The sequence below is a fragment of the Mustela putorius genome, unplaced genomic scaffold, assembly GCF_011764305.1.
Source record: "Mustela putorius furo isolate JIRA1106 unplaced genomic scaffold, ASM1176430v1.1 tig00000083_pilon_pilon_pilon, whole genome shotgun sequence".
In the NCBI taxonomy this organism is placed as follows: Eukaryota; Metazoa; Chordata; class Mammalia; order Carnivora; family Mustelidae; genus Mustela; species Mustela putorius.
The window spans coordinates 14,412,341-14,425,431 of record NW_025421273.1 but is presented as its reverse complement, the minus strand read 5'-3'; the positions used below and the strand labels follow the sequence as shown (position 1 = coordinate 14,425,431).

The following is a 13,091-nucleotide window of genomic DNA, read 5'->3' as shown; positions in this document are numbered from 1 at the left end:
TTGTACATATAATTGTAGCCATGTCCTGAGGGCCTGCTATAGGCCACACCATCTTCTAAGTAATTTTTAAAATTTTGCCATTGTCTTTCTGGTCCTTTTTTTTTCTTATTGTCTGTCCACTGGTTTTAATCATAATTTATCTATTGGAAGGCTTTTTATTTACTTATTTTTAAATTGGGTGAGACAAAGTAGCAAAGCAATTAAAAATATTACTTTAAAGTCCCAGCTTAGGGAAATAGCTGTAAACTTGTGTTTTAGAATATTCTATAGGCAAAGAATTTGTGGTAATGTTGAGGTGATGCTTACGGTTTAGTAAGTTAAGTCAAATACAATATTCTATAACTAGCATGAATTCAAGTCTGTGATTTTTAAAGCATACAGAAAAGGCCAAATGAAGCAGACCAAATAATTCAGGTTCTCACTGGGTGGTAGTATCATGGATGATTTTGCTTTCTTCCCACTTTCCAAATTTTCTTCAGATTTTGATTATGGGCCTGTGTAACCAAGGGGAAAAATAAACTTACAATGCCAACATAAAATATTTTATATCTGTTGTTTTTTAGACTACAAGGTAAAGAAATAGGAATTGAACCACTTAACTGTTAAATGGAAAATCTCATAGTAATATATACACTCATTATCAAAGAGTGGGAAGTACAGAAGACATTTAATTGTGTTTGCAGTCTGGAATTTATTTATGCTGTACTTAATTTACATACAAATGTCTGAGTTTATTACCACTTCATGTCAGTGGGTCATATTCCTTAAGATCGTAAATAAATCATAATATAATGCAAATCTGGGTAATAGGTACCAAATGAATGATTATTCCAAAGCCCTCAGACTGACTGTGTCTGTGGTCTCTGAACTTACTAGCGATGAATGCACTTGGGAGGGGAATGTGTTTGAGCATTTGGGAAGGAAAAGTGTTTGAAACTTGCTTCTTAGTTCACTGTTCATTGAACTCTGTCTAATCTTATTTAAGGAGAATGACATCTTCCTGGGCTGGGAAAGAGGAGCTTACAAGAAATGGGGAAAGAGTAAGAAAAAGTGCTCAGACCTGACTCTAGAAGAAATGAAAAAACAGGCTGCTGTCCAGTGTCTTCGCTCTGCTTCTGACGAAGTAGGTTCACATTTTATTTCTAATGCTCAAGAGAAGAAAAAAGACCGGGGCGGGGGAGGGGCGGGGGGGTGTGTGTTTGTGTGTGTGTGTGTGTTTATAAGTACACAATTACAACATCTTGACCAAAGAAACTTAGAAAAATAAACTACTCATTATCTTAAGGCTGTAATGTGAACAGTAACACTCTTTCCTCTAGGACATTTTAGATGTTTTTTTTTTATTTATTTATCAGAGAGAGAGAGGGAGAGAGCAGTCACAGGCAGACAGAATGGCAGGCAGAGGCAGAGGGAGAAGCAGGCTCCCCGCTGAGCAAGGAGCCTGATGTGGGACTCGATCCCAGGACGTTGGGATCATGACCTGAGCCAAAGGCAGCTGCCCAACCAACTGAGCCACCCAGGCTTCCCTCCTCTAGGACATTTTAATGCATAAATGAAGTTGCATTAAAATATATTCATTTAAAGTACTGTTACAATTAGAGTATACACCAAATTCTATATCCTTTTTTCCCATTAAACATGTTCCATCTTTTTACTACATTATCTTTATTCTTTGTAGTGGCTAAGTTCTATTTCATCAAATAATATTCCAACAGCAATATAATACACTCTTTATTAGTGGATATTTACTTAGCTTGCTTTTTTTTTTTTTTTTAAGTAATTTCTGTGCTCAGTCTCATGACTCCTGAGATCCAGAGTTGCATGCTCTCCTGACTGAGCCAGCCACTCTTTATTTTCTGTCATATTCTCCCGAATATTTTCATATGTGGCTTTTCCATATTCTAGATTATTTCTTTTAGATCCATTCCTAGAAATGGGATCCTAGTTTAGTATTTTGAGGACACTACATTTGCTTATGATTCATAATTTTTTGTTGGTTTTTACAAAATATTACAAGATTTTTTTCAAAGTAAGTTCTGTGCCCAACATGGAGCTTGAACTCGCGACCCTGAGATCAAGAGTCACATGCTGTACTGACTGAGCCAGCCAGGCACCCCGTATAAGATTATTGTATTATATCAGTCTTCTAATACTTCATGTAAAATATTTGTCATGTCCTTTATCATCCTGAAAAAACATGGTTTTAGATATAATAACCCATTTAATTAATACTATGCAATTCTTTTCTTTTTCTTTATTTATTTGAGAGAGAGCAAGAGAGCACAAGCAGGGAGTAGTGGCGGAGGGAGGGGGAGAAGCAGACTCCCCATTGAGCAGGGAGCCCAGTGCAGGACTCAATCCCAGGACTCTGGGATCATGACCTGAATTGAAGGCAGACACTTAACTCACTGAGCTACCCAAGGGCCCCAGTACTGTGCAATTTTTATTACTCACTATAAGACGTACTCTTTGAGATCCTACTACTTAGAAAATTATTTTATTTTGCTTTTAGCAGTTATTTGACACGGTGTGGTTTAAGTATCTTTTTTAAAGCAGAGTTGAGTTGAAAGGATACTGTCCTCTAGAAACTTTTTAATTTAAATGGGTGATTATATTCTAAAACCATTTTCTATCAGGATGCTAAGGGACATGACAAATATTTTATGTAATATTAGAAGATAAAACAGTTACAGGAGTTAACCTCATGGCTGATGTTGGGATAACCAGGTTTGCTGCATTGGGTGATCTGTGGAGGGGTCTTCTGTGTGGCCACCGCGTAGCACGCACGGCTCCCCAGGCTTGTTCCCGGGCACCTCCGCTCTGTGTTCTCCCACCCAGTGCTGTCTCTGAGAGCCGAGCCCTGGCACTGTCTTGTTCTGCTTGTGCACGTCTCGTGTCCGCCACTGCTGTTGCTGTTTTTCACTTCTGTCTTCCCTTCGTGACTGTGTGCCTTGGGGACTGACACCATGAGCTCCCTGGGTCCTGGTCTCCTGGTGCTTGATAGCGTGAGTGCAGTCTTGGGGCAGTCCCCCCTTGTCATCCCGACCCTTCCTGTCCTCTCCCACTGGGTTCCTCTCCCTACCCCTTTGATCTTTGACTTTTGATCTCATGAAAGTGCTGCTTCTTAGACTGTAGGATAGGGATTTGAAAGTTATTGCTCACGTGGCCATCTTTCGAACTGTTGCATTACAACAAGGGGAGCATCAGGAACCTAGTTTAAGAAAAAGTGGGAATATACATGAAGGATGTAGGGATAGCTCACTGAAACCAGGTCTGGGAATGCAGGGCCTGAGGAGAGGCCTCAACTGGGAACAAAATAATTGGCAGCCAAAGTCATTTACTCTAATGATCCACATTCTCTCATTTGCTTCTTTCTCTGCTTCTGGGTTGTTCCACCTCTCTCTGAAGTCTGGCTTTCTCTGCTTTAGCCAGCATGCTGAGAAAACCACCCGCCATCCCTAGCCCAGCACCACTGCTGAAGGCTGGTATCCAGCACCGTTCAGCTGGGGAGAACTGTAATTGGTCGGACTGGGCCAGACATCGTCCACCCCCCCACCCCTGGTTGGCGAGCTGCAGGGAGGGGGCAGAGTTGCTTGGGGGTCCACTTCTGGGGCAGGGGCAATGCTCAGAGAGAAGTGGGTGGTTGGATAGTTTTGCAAAAGATATTTTCTACCTGACATTGAAGGAAAAATAATTTGGAGTTGAAAAATGGCAGGTGGTTTTTTTAAGGAGAGTTTAGTTCAGGTAAATTCTTTGAGTAAAATCAAAGCTGCTGAGTCACGCTTGAGAGGAAAATATGAGTTAGGAGTTTCAGTCTGGGAGAGGATCTTATTTCTTATTTCTGCTTTGGACCAAAGTTGCTGAGAAATGACTCTTGCCTTCGACTCATGGTGAAGGGAAGCGGAGTAGAAATCCAGGGTGCAGGGCGCCTTAGTGGCTCAGTGGGTTAAGCCTCTGCCTTTGGCTCAGATCATGATCTCAGGGTCCTGGGATTGAGCCCCACATTGGGTTCTCTGCTCAGCAGGGAGCCAACTTCCTCCTTTCTCTCTGCCTACCTCTCTGCCTACTTGTAATCTCTCTCTCTCTGTCAAATAAATAAATAAAATGTTTTTAAAAAAAGAAAAAGAAAACCAGGGTGCCTAACGTGAACCGTGAAAGAGTGAGGAGTACAGGTGCCTTCTCCTAGCCTAACACAAGACTCCCCTGCCTCGTGGAGTACAGTACTCCCCTGGGGAGTACAGGTGCCTTCTCCTAGCTTAACACAAGACTCCCCTGCCTCATGGCACTCACATCTGGTTCATCCTCGCTGAGCGTGGTATGTGCTGGAAAGGATTTGGTGTGAATCTGGAACAGTGCAAGCGGAGGAGAGTGGTTCTTTTCCTTTGTTGCTTTGGAAAAAATGCTTCCCTTTGCTGGGAAGTCAGAGGGGGGATTTTTGTTTTCAAGTCCAGTGAAGCTGTCCAATTTGTTCTTCTCATTGTATAAAAAATTGTTGCATTGCTTTTTCCTAATGATGGCTTTTAATCTTACCAAATGAAAAAGAGCCAGGTAAGTGAATGTGCAAGGCATGTACCAGGAGCTGCGGTCATGCTTGGGAATGGAGGAAGAGGAAGTAGGACATTCTGGAGCCCTCCGGCCTTTCTCAGAGTGCCTGCTGCTGTGTGTGTATCAGCGCAGAGTCCTTCAGCCAGCGCTCCGGCTGACTCAGCATGACACAGGGAGTCCATGGAAAGAACTGGAAAAAAATCCCTCTTTCCTTATGGCCTATAACTTTAGAAAGAGATCACTGTTGCTGTTCATAAACTGTAGGCTCTTTGTCCCTAGGCTTTTCTTTCTAGAATCTGTCTGGCAGCTTCAGTGGAAATAAAGGTACAAAGAAGTCCTGCCAAGGAAATTAGAATGCAGGAGTTTTGTTTTCTGTTTTGGCCACAGTGAATGTTTGCATATGGGCATGGTGTCCATTCCCTAAATACTGAGGATGGTGACATCCATGGTTCTGGGCTTTGCTTTCCCACCCAGTCACTGCCAGTTGACCAGAATCCAAAAGTCTACAATCCAGTTAAAATGCTCTTGACATAACTACACAACAGCGACATAAATGAGGCTGTTGTATTTGGTGGGTAAGGTGGGGTGCTGGTACGTGTTCGGCATGGGTTCTTTTGTCCTGACGTCCGTGTGTGTGTGCATGTGTGACTGTGCTAGGGACTGGGCTAGTTGTTTCTGTAAAAGCGTCCACAGCCTCAGACTTCCTTGGGTCGTTTCAGGAGGATGGTGGACTTGCTGACGCCACTTTGGGAAGTGACGCTGTGTCTCCTCCCGCTCTCTCCCTGCCTGCAGCAGGTTGTGCCCCCACATCACAGGACATCTCTTTGACCTGCTCAGCCCAATATTTTGTCTAAGAGATGTCACCAAAACAGTAGGAAACTCCATTATGTCAAATTTCATGTTAGACATTGAATAAAGTTGGGCAACCTCCACGAAGACTGTGGGCAGTTGGTATCAGGACACACGTACACACACACACACACACCCCACCACCACCACCACCACCACCAGCCCCCCGCCCCGAGGAGTTTGTGACCCTTGTGGGCTTTGCTGTTGGTGAGGCCTGGCCTAAGCTGCCCTTGTGGATGGCCTTCATTTGCACCCACGAGTGACCTGTGCTTCCCCAGGCACCTTTCTGCTCCAGCACGTTTGCATTGGCTCTGCTTGGGTTGTGCCAGCCATGGCCCCCATGCCCCCCAGATGGCTGGTTTCGTCAAGGGACGCTCTGAGTGGTTTCTGTCATCCGAGGACGGGGCGTGTGCCTGATGTCCCCTATATCCAGACCTTGTCTTGTCCTGTTTTTAGTGTTGGAGTTTGCCGACTTGTATTTTGGAATCCTCAAGTTTCCTTGGTTCCGTTTTCTCAGTCCCTGGAATTGGAGCTTTTTATATTGTTTGGGGTTTTTTTTTGTTTTGTTTTGTTTTTTTCCATTTTAATGAGTGATATTTCTGCTTATTCTAATGGGGCTACTGAAAGCTGCTCCGCAGCTGGTGTGTCGTCGCCCAGTTTGGGCGTTCGTGGAAGGTGAGGCGCCGCACCGGGCCCCGTCTAGGGAGTAAGGTAGGCTCGAGGTGATAACTTGGTGAGGTTTGGGAAGTAGAGCTGCTGGTCAGCCTGGGCAGTCGCCTGGTCTGAGGCTGTCATTGAGCCTCACAGGGGCTTGTGGCCATGACTCATGTGCCCGCAGTGCCTGCAGCCCCCCAGCAAAAGCTCATTGCACATCCTCGTATCTGAGTTGGTGGTGTTTCCATGCTGTCTAGGGCCACATGTACCAAAGCTGTTTTCTACTGTGGAAGTCAGCTTTGATAGTATGTATTGATTGTGTCTTTGCATGCTGACTTTTGACCGTAACTCATTCTGGATGATAATAGCATCGAAACAGTGATAAGTAACACTTAGGGGGTTCTGAACATTGTAAGTGGTGAGGCTGTGCTGGGTCTGTAGGCCAGACCCCCGAGAAGCTGGTCAGTGGTCGCTAAAGCTGAGTGCGCTCCCGGTGGCTGTGCTGTCACAACCGGCCCCGGGCCTGCCCACGCGGCCTCCGCCTTACCCCGGTTCCATGGAGGGGAGGCATTCAGGGACACCTGTAGGCCTTTGGGAGGATTTTGGCTTTTCCTCTGGGAAGTGGTGAAGTGTTGGTGAGTCTGGAGCAGAGGCTAGTGTAACCTGACATCTCTGCTGCTAGGACCCTGTGGACTGCTGCACTGACAGGGGGCCGACTCAGAGAAAGTGGCAGTCTGGAAGGGAGAGGACCATGAGAATTAGTGGGATTCTAAATGCATTTTGAAGGTAGAGCTGACAGGACTTGATTTGGAGTGGAGAAAAGGGAGGAATTGGGGAGGATAGCTATGGTGTTTGGTCTAAGCCACTGCAAGAATACAGTTTTCAGGGATGCCTGGCTGGGAGGTTCAGTCACTTGAGCATCTGACTCTTGATTTCAGCTCAGGCCATGATCTCAGGGTTGGGACATGAAGCCCTGCAGGGGGCTCTGCGCTCAGCAGAGAGTCTGCTGGGGCTCCTCTCCCTCTGCCACTCCCCCTGCTCACGTGCTCACTCTCTCAGATCTTTTTATTTTAAAGATTTTATGTATTTGTCAGAGAGCACACAAGCAGGGAGAGTGTCAGAGTGAGAAGGAGAGGCAGTCTCCCTGCTGAGCAGGGAGCCTGACCGCTGGCCTTGATCCCAGGACCCTGAGTTCATGATCTGAGCCGGAGGCAGGTGCTTCACCATCTGAGCTACCCAGGTGCCCCTCAAATAAATCTTCAAAAAAAATTATGCGATTTTCATTTCTGAGGACAGGAAATTAGGGAAAAGACACAAATCTGTGGGTGGAGGTATGAATAGAGCTTTGAACGTGAGCTTGGTGGGAAGAAGGCCACGTGGAGACTGGGAAAGGACAGTTGGGTGTGAGGGGGTTGCCTCTGAGGCTGCATGGTTTGCGGGGAGGTGGGGTAACAGACCGGTGGCTTGTCTGTGTGTCTTGCCCAGACCCGGAGAGCTCGTGTCTCTAGGGCCAAGGAAGAAGCTGAGTGAGTAGGACAGTGGAGAGCATGAGGCCTGCCAGGCACAGGCTTGTCTCCACACTCACTGGTTGTGACTGTGGCAGGTGCGGGCCTGATGGGGCTAGGTCTTCTGATCTCTCTTTAGAAAAGGTAGGAAATTGTGGTTTTTACAAGAGAGTCCTGAATATCAAATGTCGAGAAGTGAGGGTATGGGAAAGGGAAGAAATGGGAGTTGCTATAAATCTGTGGCAGGGGTAGGGGGCGGGAGGGCCAGCAGGCAACCTGTGAGGGTGGTGGTGTGGGTCATGAATCCAACTGGGTGCTTGAGGGGGGCTATCGCCCCCTCCCCCAGCCACAGATGAGGCAGAGTGGAGTTACCTTTTTCGAAGCCTTTGTGAATCACGTTATTTGATCATTACTTGTAACAGACACTGCCATCCTCTACTTCTTAGGACAAATTGTAACTGCTTTTTGTCCATCTTTCTAAGAAGATGTGGGTCTTGTCCTCCCTGGCATGTGGTAGGCATTTGGTAGTACCCAGTGGGTATTTCTCTGCTCCCCTCTACCGTGTTCTGGAGAGCAGGTGTAACGAGCTGGAGGCAGCCATGGGGTGGCTTCTTGTAGCTCTTCCTGTGGTCAAGTATAGGAGTCGCGGCCCTCGTGCAGATGCCTTGGCAGAAACAATTTTTTGTTTGGGTTTGGATTTTTTTTGTTTTTTGTTTTTTGTTTTCTAAATCTTTGAATGGCTGTAGGCCAGAGAAGTCTGTTCTGTCTGCATAGTGCGTGCCCCATCCTCCACTTCCTCCTGCATTACAGCTAGCCACGGCACGTGTTTCTGTTCCTTCCCTGGCCACTGAGGCATGAGCCTGGGAACCCTGGTATCAATTCTCCCTTGTCTCACTTGATACCCTTTTGTTTATTGGCTTAATGTTAACTTAGTTCTGCATTTTAAAAACGCTTTTAAAATGGAAGTGATTCTTTACAGTTTATCATCACCAGTAGGTTTCCTGCCACTCATCTTACAACTCTGCTTTAGAAATTCCAAGTCTGAGGGGTGCCTTGGTGGCTCAGTCAGTTAAGCGTCCAACTCTTGATTTCAGCTCAGGTCGTGATCTCAGGGCTGTGAGACTGAGGCCCTCATGAGACTGGCTCTGCTCTGGGCATGGAACCTGTTTAAGATTCTCCCTCTCAAAAAAAAAAAAAAAAAAAAAGATTCTTTCTCTCCCCACTCTCCCAGCCCCCCAGCTTGTGAGTGCACTCTCTCACTGTCTCTCTAAAAAAGGGGGGGGGCCTACCTGGGTGACTCAGTGGATTAAGCCTCTGCCTTCAGCTCAGGTCGTGATCCCAGCATCCTGGGATCGAGCTCCATATCGGGCTCCCTTCTCTGCGGGAAGCCTGCTTCTCCCTCTCCTATTCCCTCTCTTGCTGTGTCTCTCTCTGTCTAATAAATAAATACAATCTTAAACAAAATAAAAATCTGAGATCTGAAAAATTGTAAATGAGTTCTGTCCATGTGCAGGGTATGGGTATTTGGAAGTGTGTACCTTGGTTATTGGTGCCTGACCAAGTACTCCAAAACTTAATGACTTACACTGATAGCTGTTTTCACTTCCTCACAGCAGTGTGGGTCAGCTAGGGCTCAGCTGGGAGGTTCTGTTGCTGGTCTTGTGTGGGGTCTTACGCTCTTGAAATAATATGGCAGCTGGGACTGGAAGATCCAAGATTGCTCTCCTCACTTGGTCTCGTGTTTCTGCGGGGATCACTAGCTGTGACCTCCGTGTGGCTAGTACATGCATTCCAGGAGCCCATGCATTACACCCGCTGGTGTCTCACTGTGGGCAGAACCTCTGGTGGGTGGGGTGCCAGGAGATGTGGCTCATCGGAGTCCCCAAAGTGCTACGCTTTCCTGTCCTGATAGGTACTTTCTGGAGTGATGGAACCAGGGAGGACACCAGGCACCCAAGATGAGGTGAGACGCCTTAATGGAAATTGCAGAGTAAAAGTCAACAAATTGATGGGTGAATGAATCCCTGTCCCTTTCTTCTGTCCATCTGTCGTGGTGCTGAAGGTCATCGGTGCTATGAAGAAGAGACATTCAGGGGACAAAATAATGTCTTCAATTCTAAACATGTAACAGAAATGAAGACGCTCAGTAGAAGGGAGTAGAAGGGTTGGCAGGAAGAGAGGAGGGACACCCCCAGTAAGTAGCACAGGAGCACTGCGGGAATGGTGGGGAGGAGAGAAGTTGGGGCTGGTGTAGGAAATGCAGTAATAGCCTACAGGACATGCATCAGCCCTGGTGTCATCATTTTCCTGGTGTGGCAAGCCACAGTCACATGGTGAGCCCTGGGATGACGTGCAGACCTGGTCTTTTTGACTCATGTGTTCCTGCGTGTGAATGGAACACTCCTGTGTCCTTTTGGTTAGTGACCACAGGGTTGGGGTGGGAGTGCCTGGCCAGCAGTTAGGAGTATCCAGTTCAAATGATCTCTCCATAGAAGATGAAGCTTTGAGATGGAGAGATAGTGATAGAAAGCTTTGAATGTGGATAGGAGAGATAACGGACTGAGTGTGATTGCCTTTGTTTCCCTCATATTGAGAAGGATGTGCAGTGTGGAGAGGATGGAGAAGGACTGAGCATGTTGTGGGAAGGGAGCACGTAAAAGAATTTCTCAGAAGCAGTAGGACAGTAGCTGCTGCATCCGACCATGGCTTGGATTCCAGGGGCACGGCTGTGTCTGCTGCTCCACCTATGGGCTTGGCGAGGGAATGTGGTCGTGCCAGGGCCCTGGATTCTGGCAGAATCCAGGGAACTTGGGGTGACCTGGGTCAGGTTAATTATCTTTCTTACTCCTCCAACGTCCAACTCAAAGCAGAGCAAAATTTAAAGGCATTTTAGAAGCAGTGAATCCAATCCATTAATGAGATTTTGGAAAATGGAAAGCATACACAAAATCTGGAAATGGCACCAACATTGGTGCCTCACAGGCACGTCCTCCTAATTCACCCTCATGGGCCTTGAGGGGAAGGTGTATTGTCCTTGGTTTCTCTGCCACCCAGTAGGTATGAGGTTGGGTGGGAATTCAGACCCGGCCCCTGGGACCCCAGGGCCAAATACATGCCACTTGGCCATCTTGTCTGAGTGGCAGGCACTGTTCCAGTGTCCGCTCTGGGAAGACAGGGCCCTGTCTCTCCCGGGGTCATGCCTGGCCCCGTGATCATGACCGTCTATTGACCAAGTGAGCGCTAACCCTGTGGGTGCCTGTGTACGCGGACACTAGCCAGTCTTCATGTGTGCTCCCCTGGGTCCGGATTTGGAGGACAGTTGCTTGCAGCTTGGCATGCTCTTGTTTTTTGGTGGGGGTGGGGGGTGGGTGCGGCATTTTTACGTGTTCATTTGACGCTGGGCAGTGACTGTTAGGTGATACTGCTTGAAAAAGCAGTTTATGAGTTTAGTGCTAGAACAGTAACAGTGTTTTTACCTGCAGCATGTTGTCCCTCACAGGTGTTGCTGTTGCTTTATTCCCTTTTCTCTTTTAAGATTTTATTTATTTATTTATTTATTTATTTATTTGGGAGAGAGAAAGAAGCAGAAGGAGAGGGATAAGCAGACGTGGGGCTCGATCTCACGATCCTGAGACACGACCCGAGCCACCCAGATGCCCCTGATTTACTTTATTTCTTAAGATCCAGTAGGCTCGGGGTGCCTGGGTGGCTCAGTGGGTTAAGCCTCTGCCTTCGGCTCAGTTCATGATCTCAGGGTCCTGGGATCGAGCCCCACATGGGGCTCTCTGCTCAGCAGGGAGCCTGTTCCCCCCACACACACACAACGCCTGCTTCTCTGCCTACTTGTGCACGTGCGTGCACACTCTCTATCAAATAAATAAAATCTTTAAAAAAAAAAAAAAACTTAAAAAGATCCGGTAGGCTCTCTGTATTCTTGAGTGTCCTCAGGATATGCTATACTATGGACATACTAAAATATCTTATGGTTTATATCATAATTGGGAAAGTAAATGGCATTTCTCATTCACAGCACCAGATTAACCCAGCAGAATGCCTGCTGGGAGATGACCGGGTACCGTGCTGCTTAGGGTACCCCTTTTTGTGTCTCAGTTCACAGTTACAGCCCCGCTGTCAAATGATTATGTGTAATCTAAGTAGGCTGCTGCAGGAGTCCGGGAAGGAAGGTGGAAGCCCTGGTGGGGAGAGCTGGCCTTTCTGTGCAGAGTTAAGAAGTAAGCTCACTATTTTTTTTGCCCTTCATATACGAGAGCAAATAGATCTACTTCCACACTGCATTATGACCCAGAAACAACTCAGCTGGAGAGATGTGTGGATGCAATTTCCCAGACAAAGCATGAAGCATGGTATCTCATCCCTTGGTTCTCATGATTTTCCCCAGACACTGTGGAACAGCCGGCAGGCACCGCAGGGCCCCAAACGGGGCTGAGCAGGTGATCCCTGGAGGCTCGGCCTTCCTCGCTGGAGCCTGGCACCAGGTTTAGAAACATGGTGACATAGGCTTGCTGTACTGAGCAGCGTGCAGCAGGTGGCGTGTCACCTGACGCCGGGCTGGGTTCATCGTCGGGAGGGAATGCAATAAAACAACCACGGCGAGCACACCTTGCGCGCTATGGTAAGCGGAGGCTTTCTGATGGGATTGTGGCGGCCGAGCAGGGTCTGTGACTAACATTTGCTGCGTGGTTTCTGAGTGGTTTTAAGGGCAGGATGGCTCTTCTGTGGCCCGTTTCCCTCTGACCCTCTGGCCTGTCTCCCCACTAAAAGCTGTGGTCTGCCGTGGATAGGATGTAACTGACCGTGTCTACCATTAACCATTCCCTCTATGCTCTGTTTCTTGCTGTTCAAATTGGAGCTATGCGCTTTCTTGTTTAGGGTATCTCTGAAACTTGTGCTGAGTCATTTTGAGTTGAGTGAATGGGGAAAAGTTCTATTTTTAGCCCCTCCAGGCCCCAGGAGGGCAGCCGCTTGAGCAGAGTCACGGGCACCTGTCTGGGTCGGCCCACCTAAGACAGACTCATTTCCAGTTTAAACATGACTTTGACCACTGAATAAAGGGCCTCAGAAACGCGTTTGCTCCTCTCGTACCCTGTGAAGGAATTTTCTTTCTTCCTTGAGAAAGGGAAAATTGTTGAAGTTGGAAAGTCTACATAGTGAAAGATTATTTGTTCGTGCCTGTTTCCAGTATTCATTTTTCTTTCAACTTTGGCTCTTTGGGTTATCCTCCCCATTTCAGGTTTTTGCGCGTGGTGTCCTCAGCTGCCTACCCCCCACCCCATGTGGGGCCTAATACCCTGTTCGTGACCTTTCAGAGAAAACAAAGCTTTCACGCTCATGCACAGCTGTGAATGCTGTGCATTGCTCTTTCTGTTGCTGTCACCAGTGTTCACTTCAAAAAATTAAACACTGGCCTTCTTTTCTCTAGACTGTAAGCTCCTAGAGGAACCACATGAGATTTCTGTGATTTTTTTTCCTCCTGTGTGTTGAATCTGGTATAGGACCTTGCTCACATAGGTACCGAGT

The 13,091-nt window shown here is 47.2% G+C and overlaps 1 protein-coding gene across 11 annotated transcripts in view; it reads left to right on the top strand.

Annotated features, from left to right (window-relative positions):
* Positions 1-13,091, top strand: part of KIAA0232 (KIAA0232 ortholog) — an 85,799-nt gene that overhangs the window by 50,154 nt on the left and 22,554 nt on the right. For 8 of the 11 annotated variants that reach the window (XR_006605344.1, XM_045075404.1, XM_045075374.1 and 5 more), the window contains 2 exons: positions 986-1,123; positions 9,466-9,516. Coding sequence is in view for 9 of the 11 variants with exons in the window: in XM_045075374.1 (XP_044931309.1) it covers positions 986-1,123; positions 9,466-9,516 (189 nt within the window). In the remaining 2 variants the exon portion in view is untranslated. Of the gene's footprint in view, positions 1-985; positions 1,124-9,465; positions 9,517-11,541; positions 12,187-13,091 lie in introns of those variants that run through there. The other 3 variants (XM_013045782.2, XM_004772203.3, XM_045075396.1) reach the window with 2 other exon arrangements.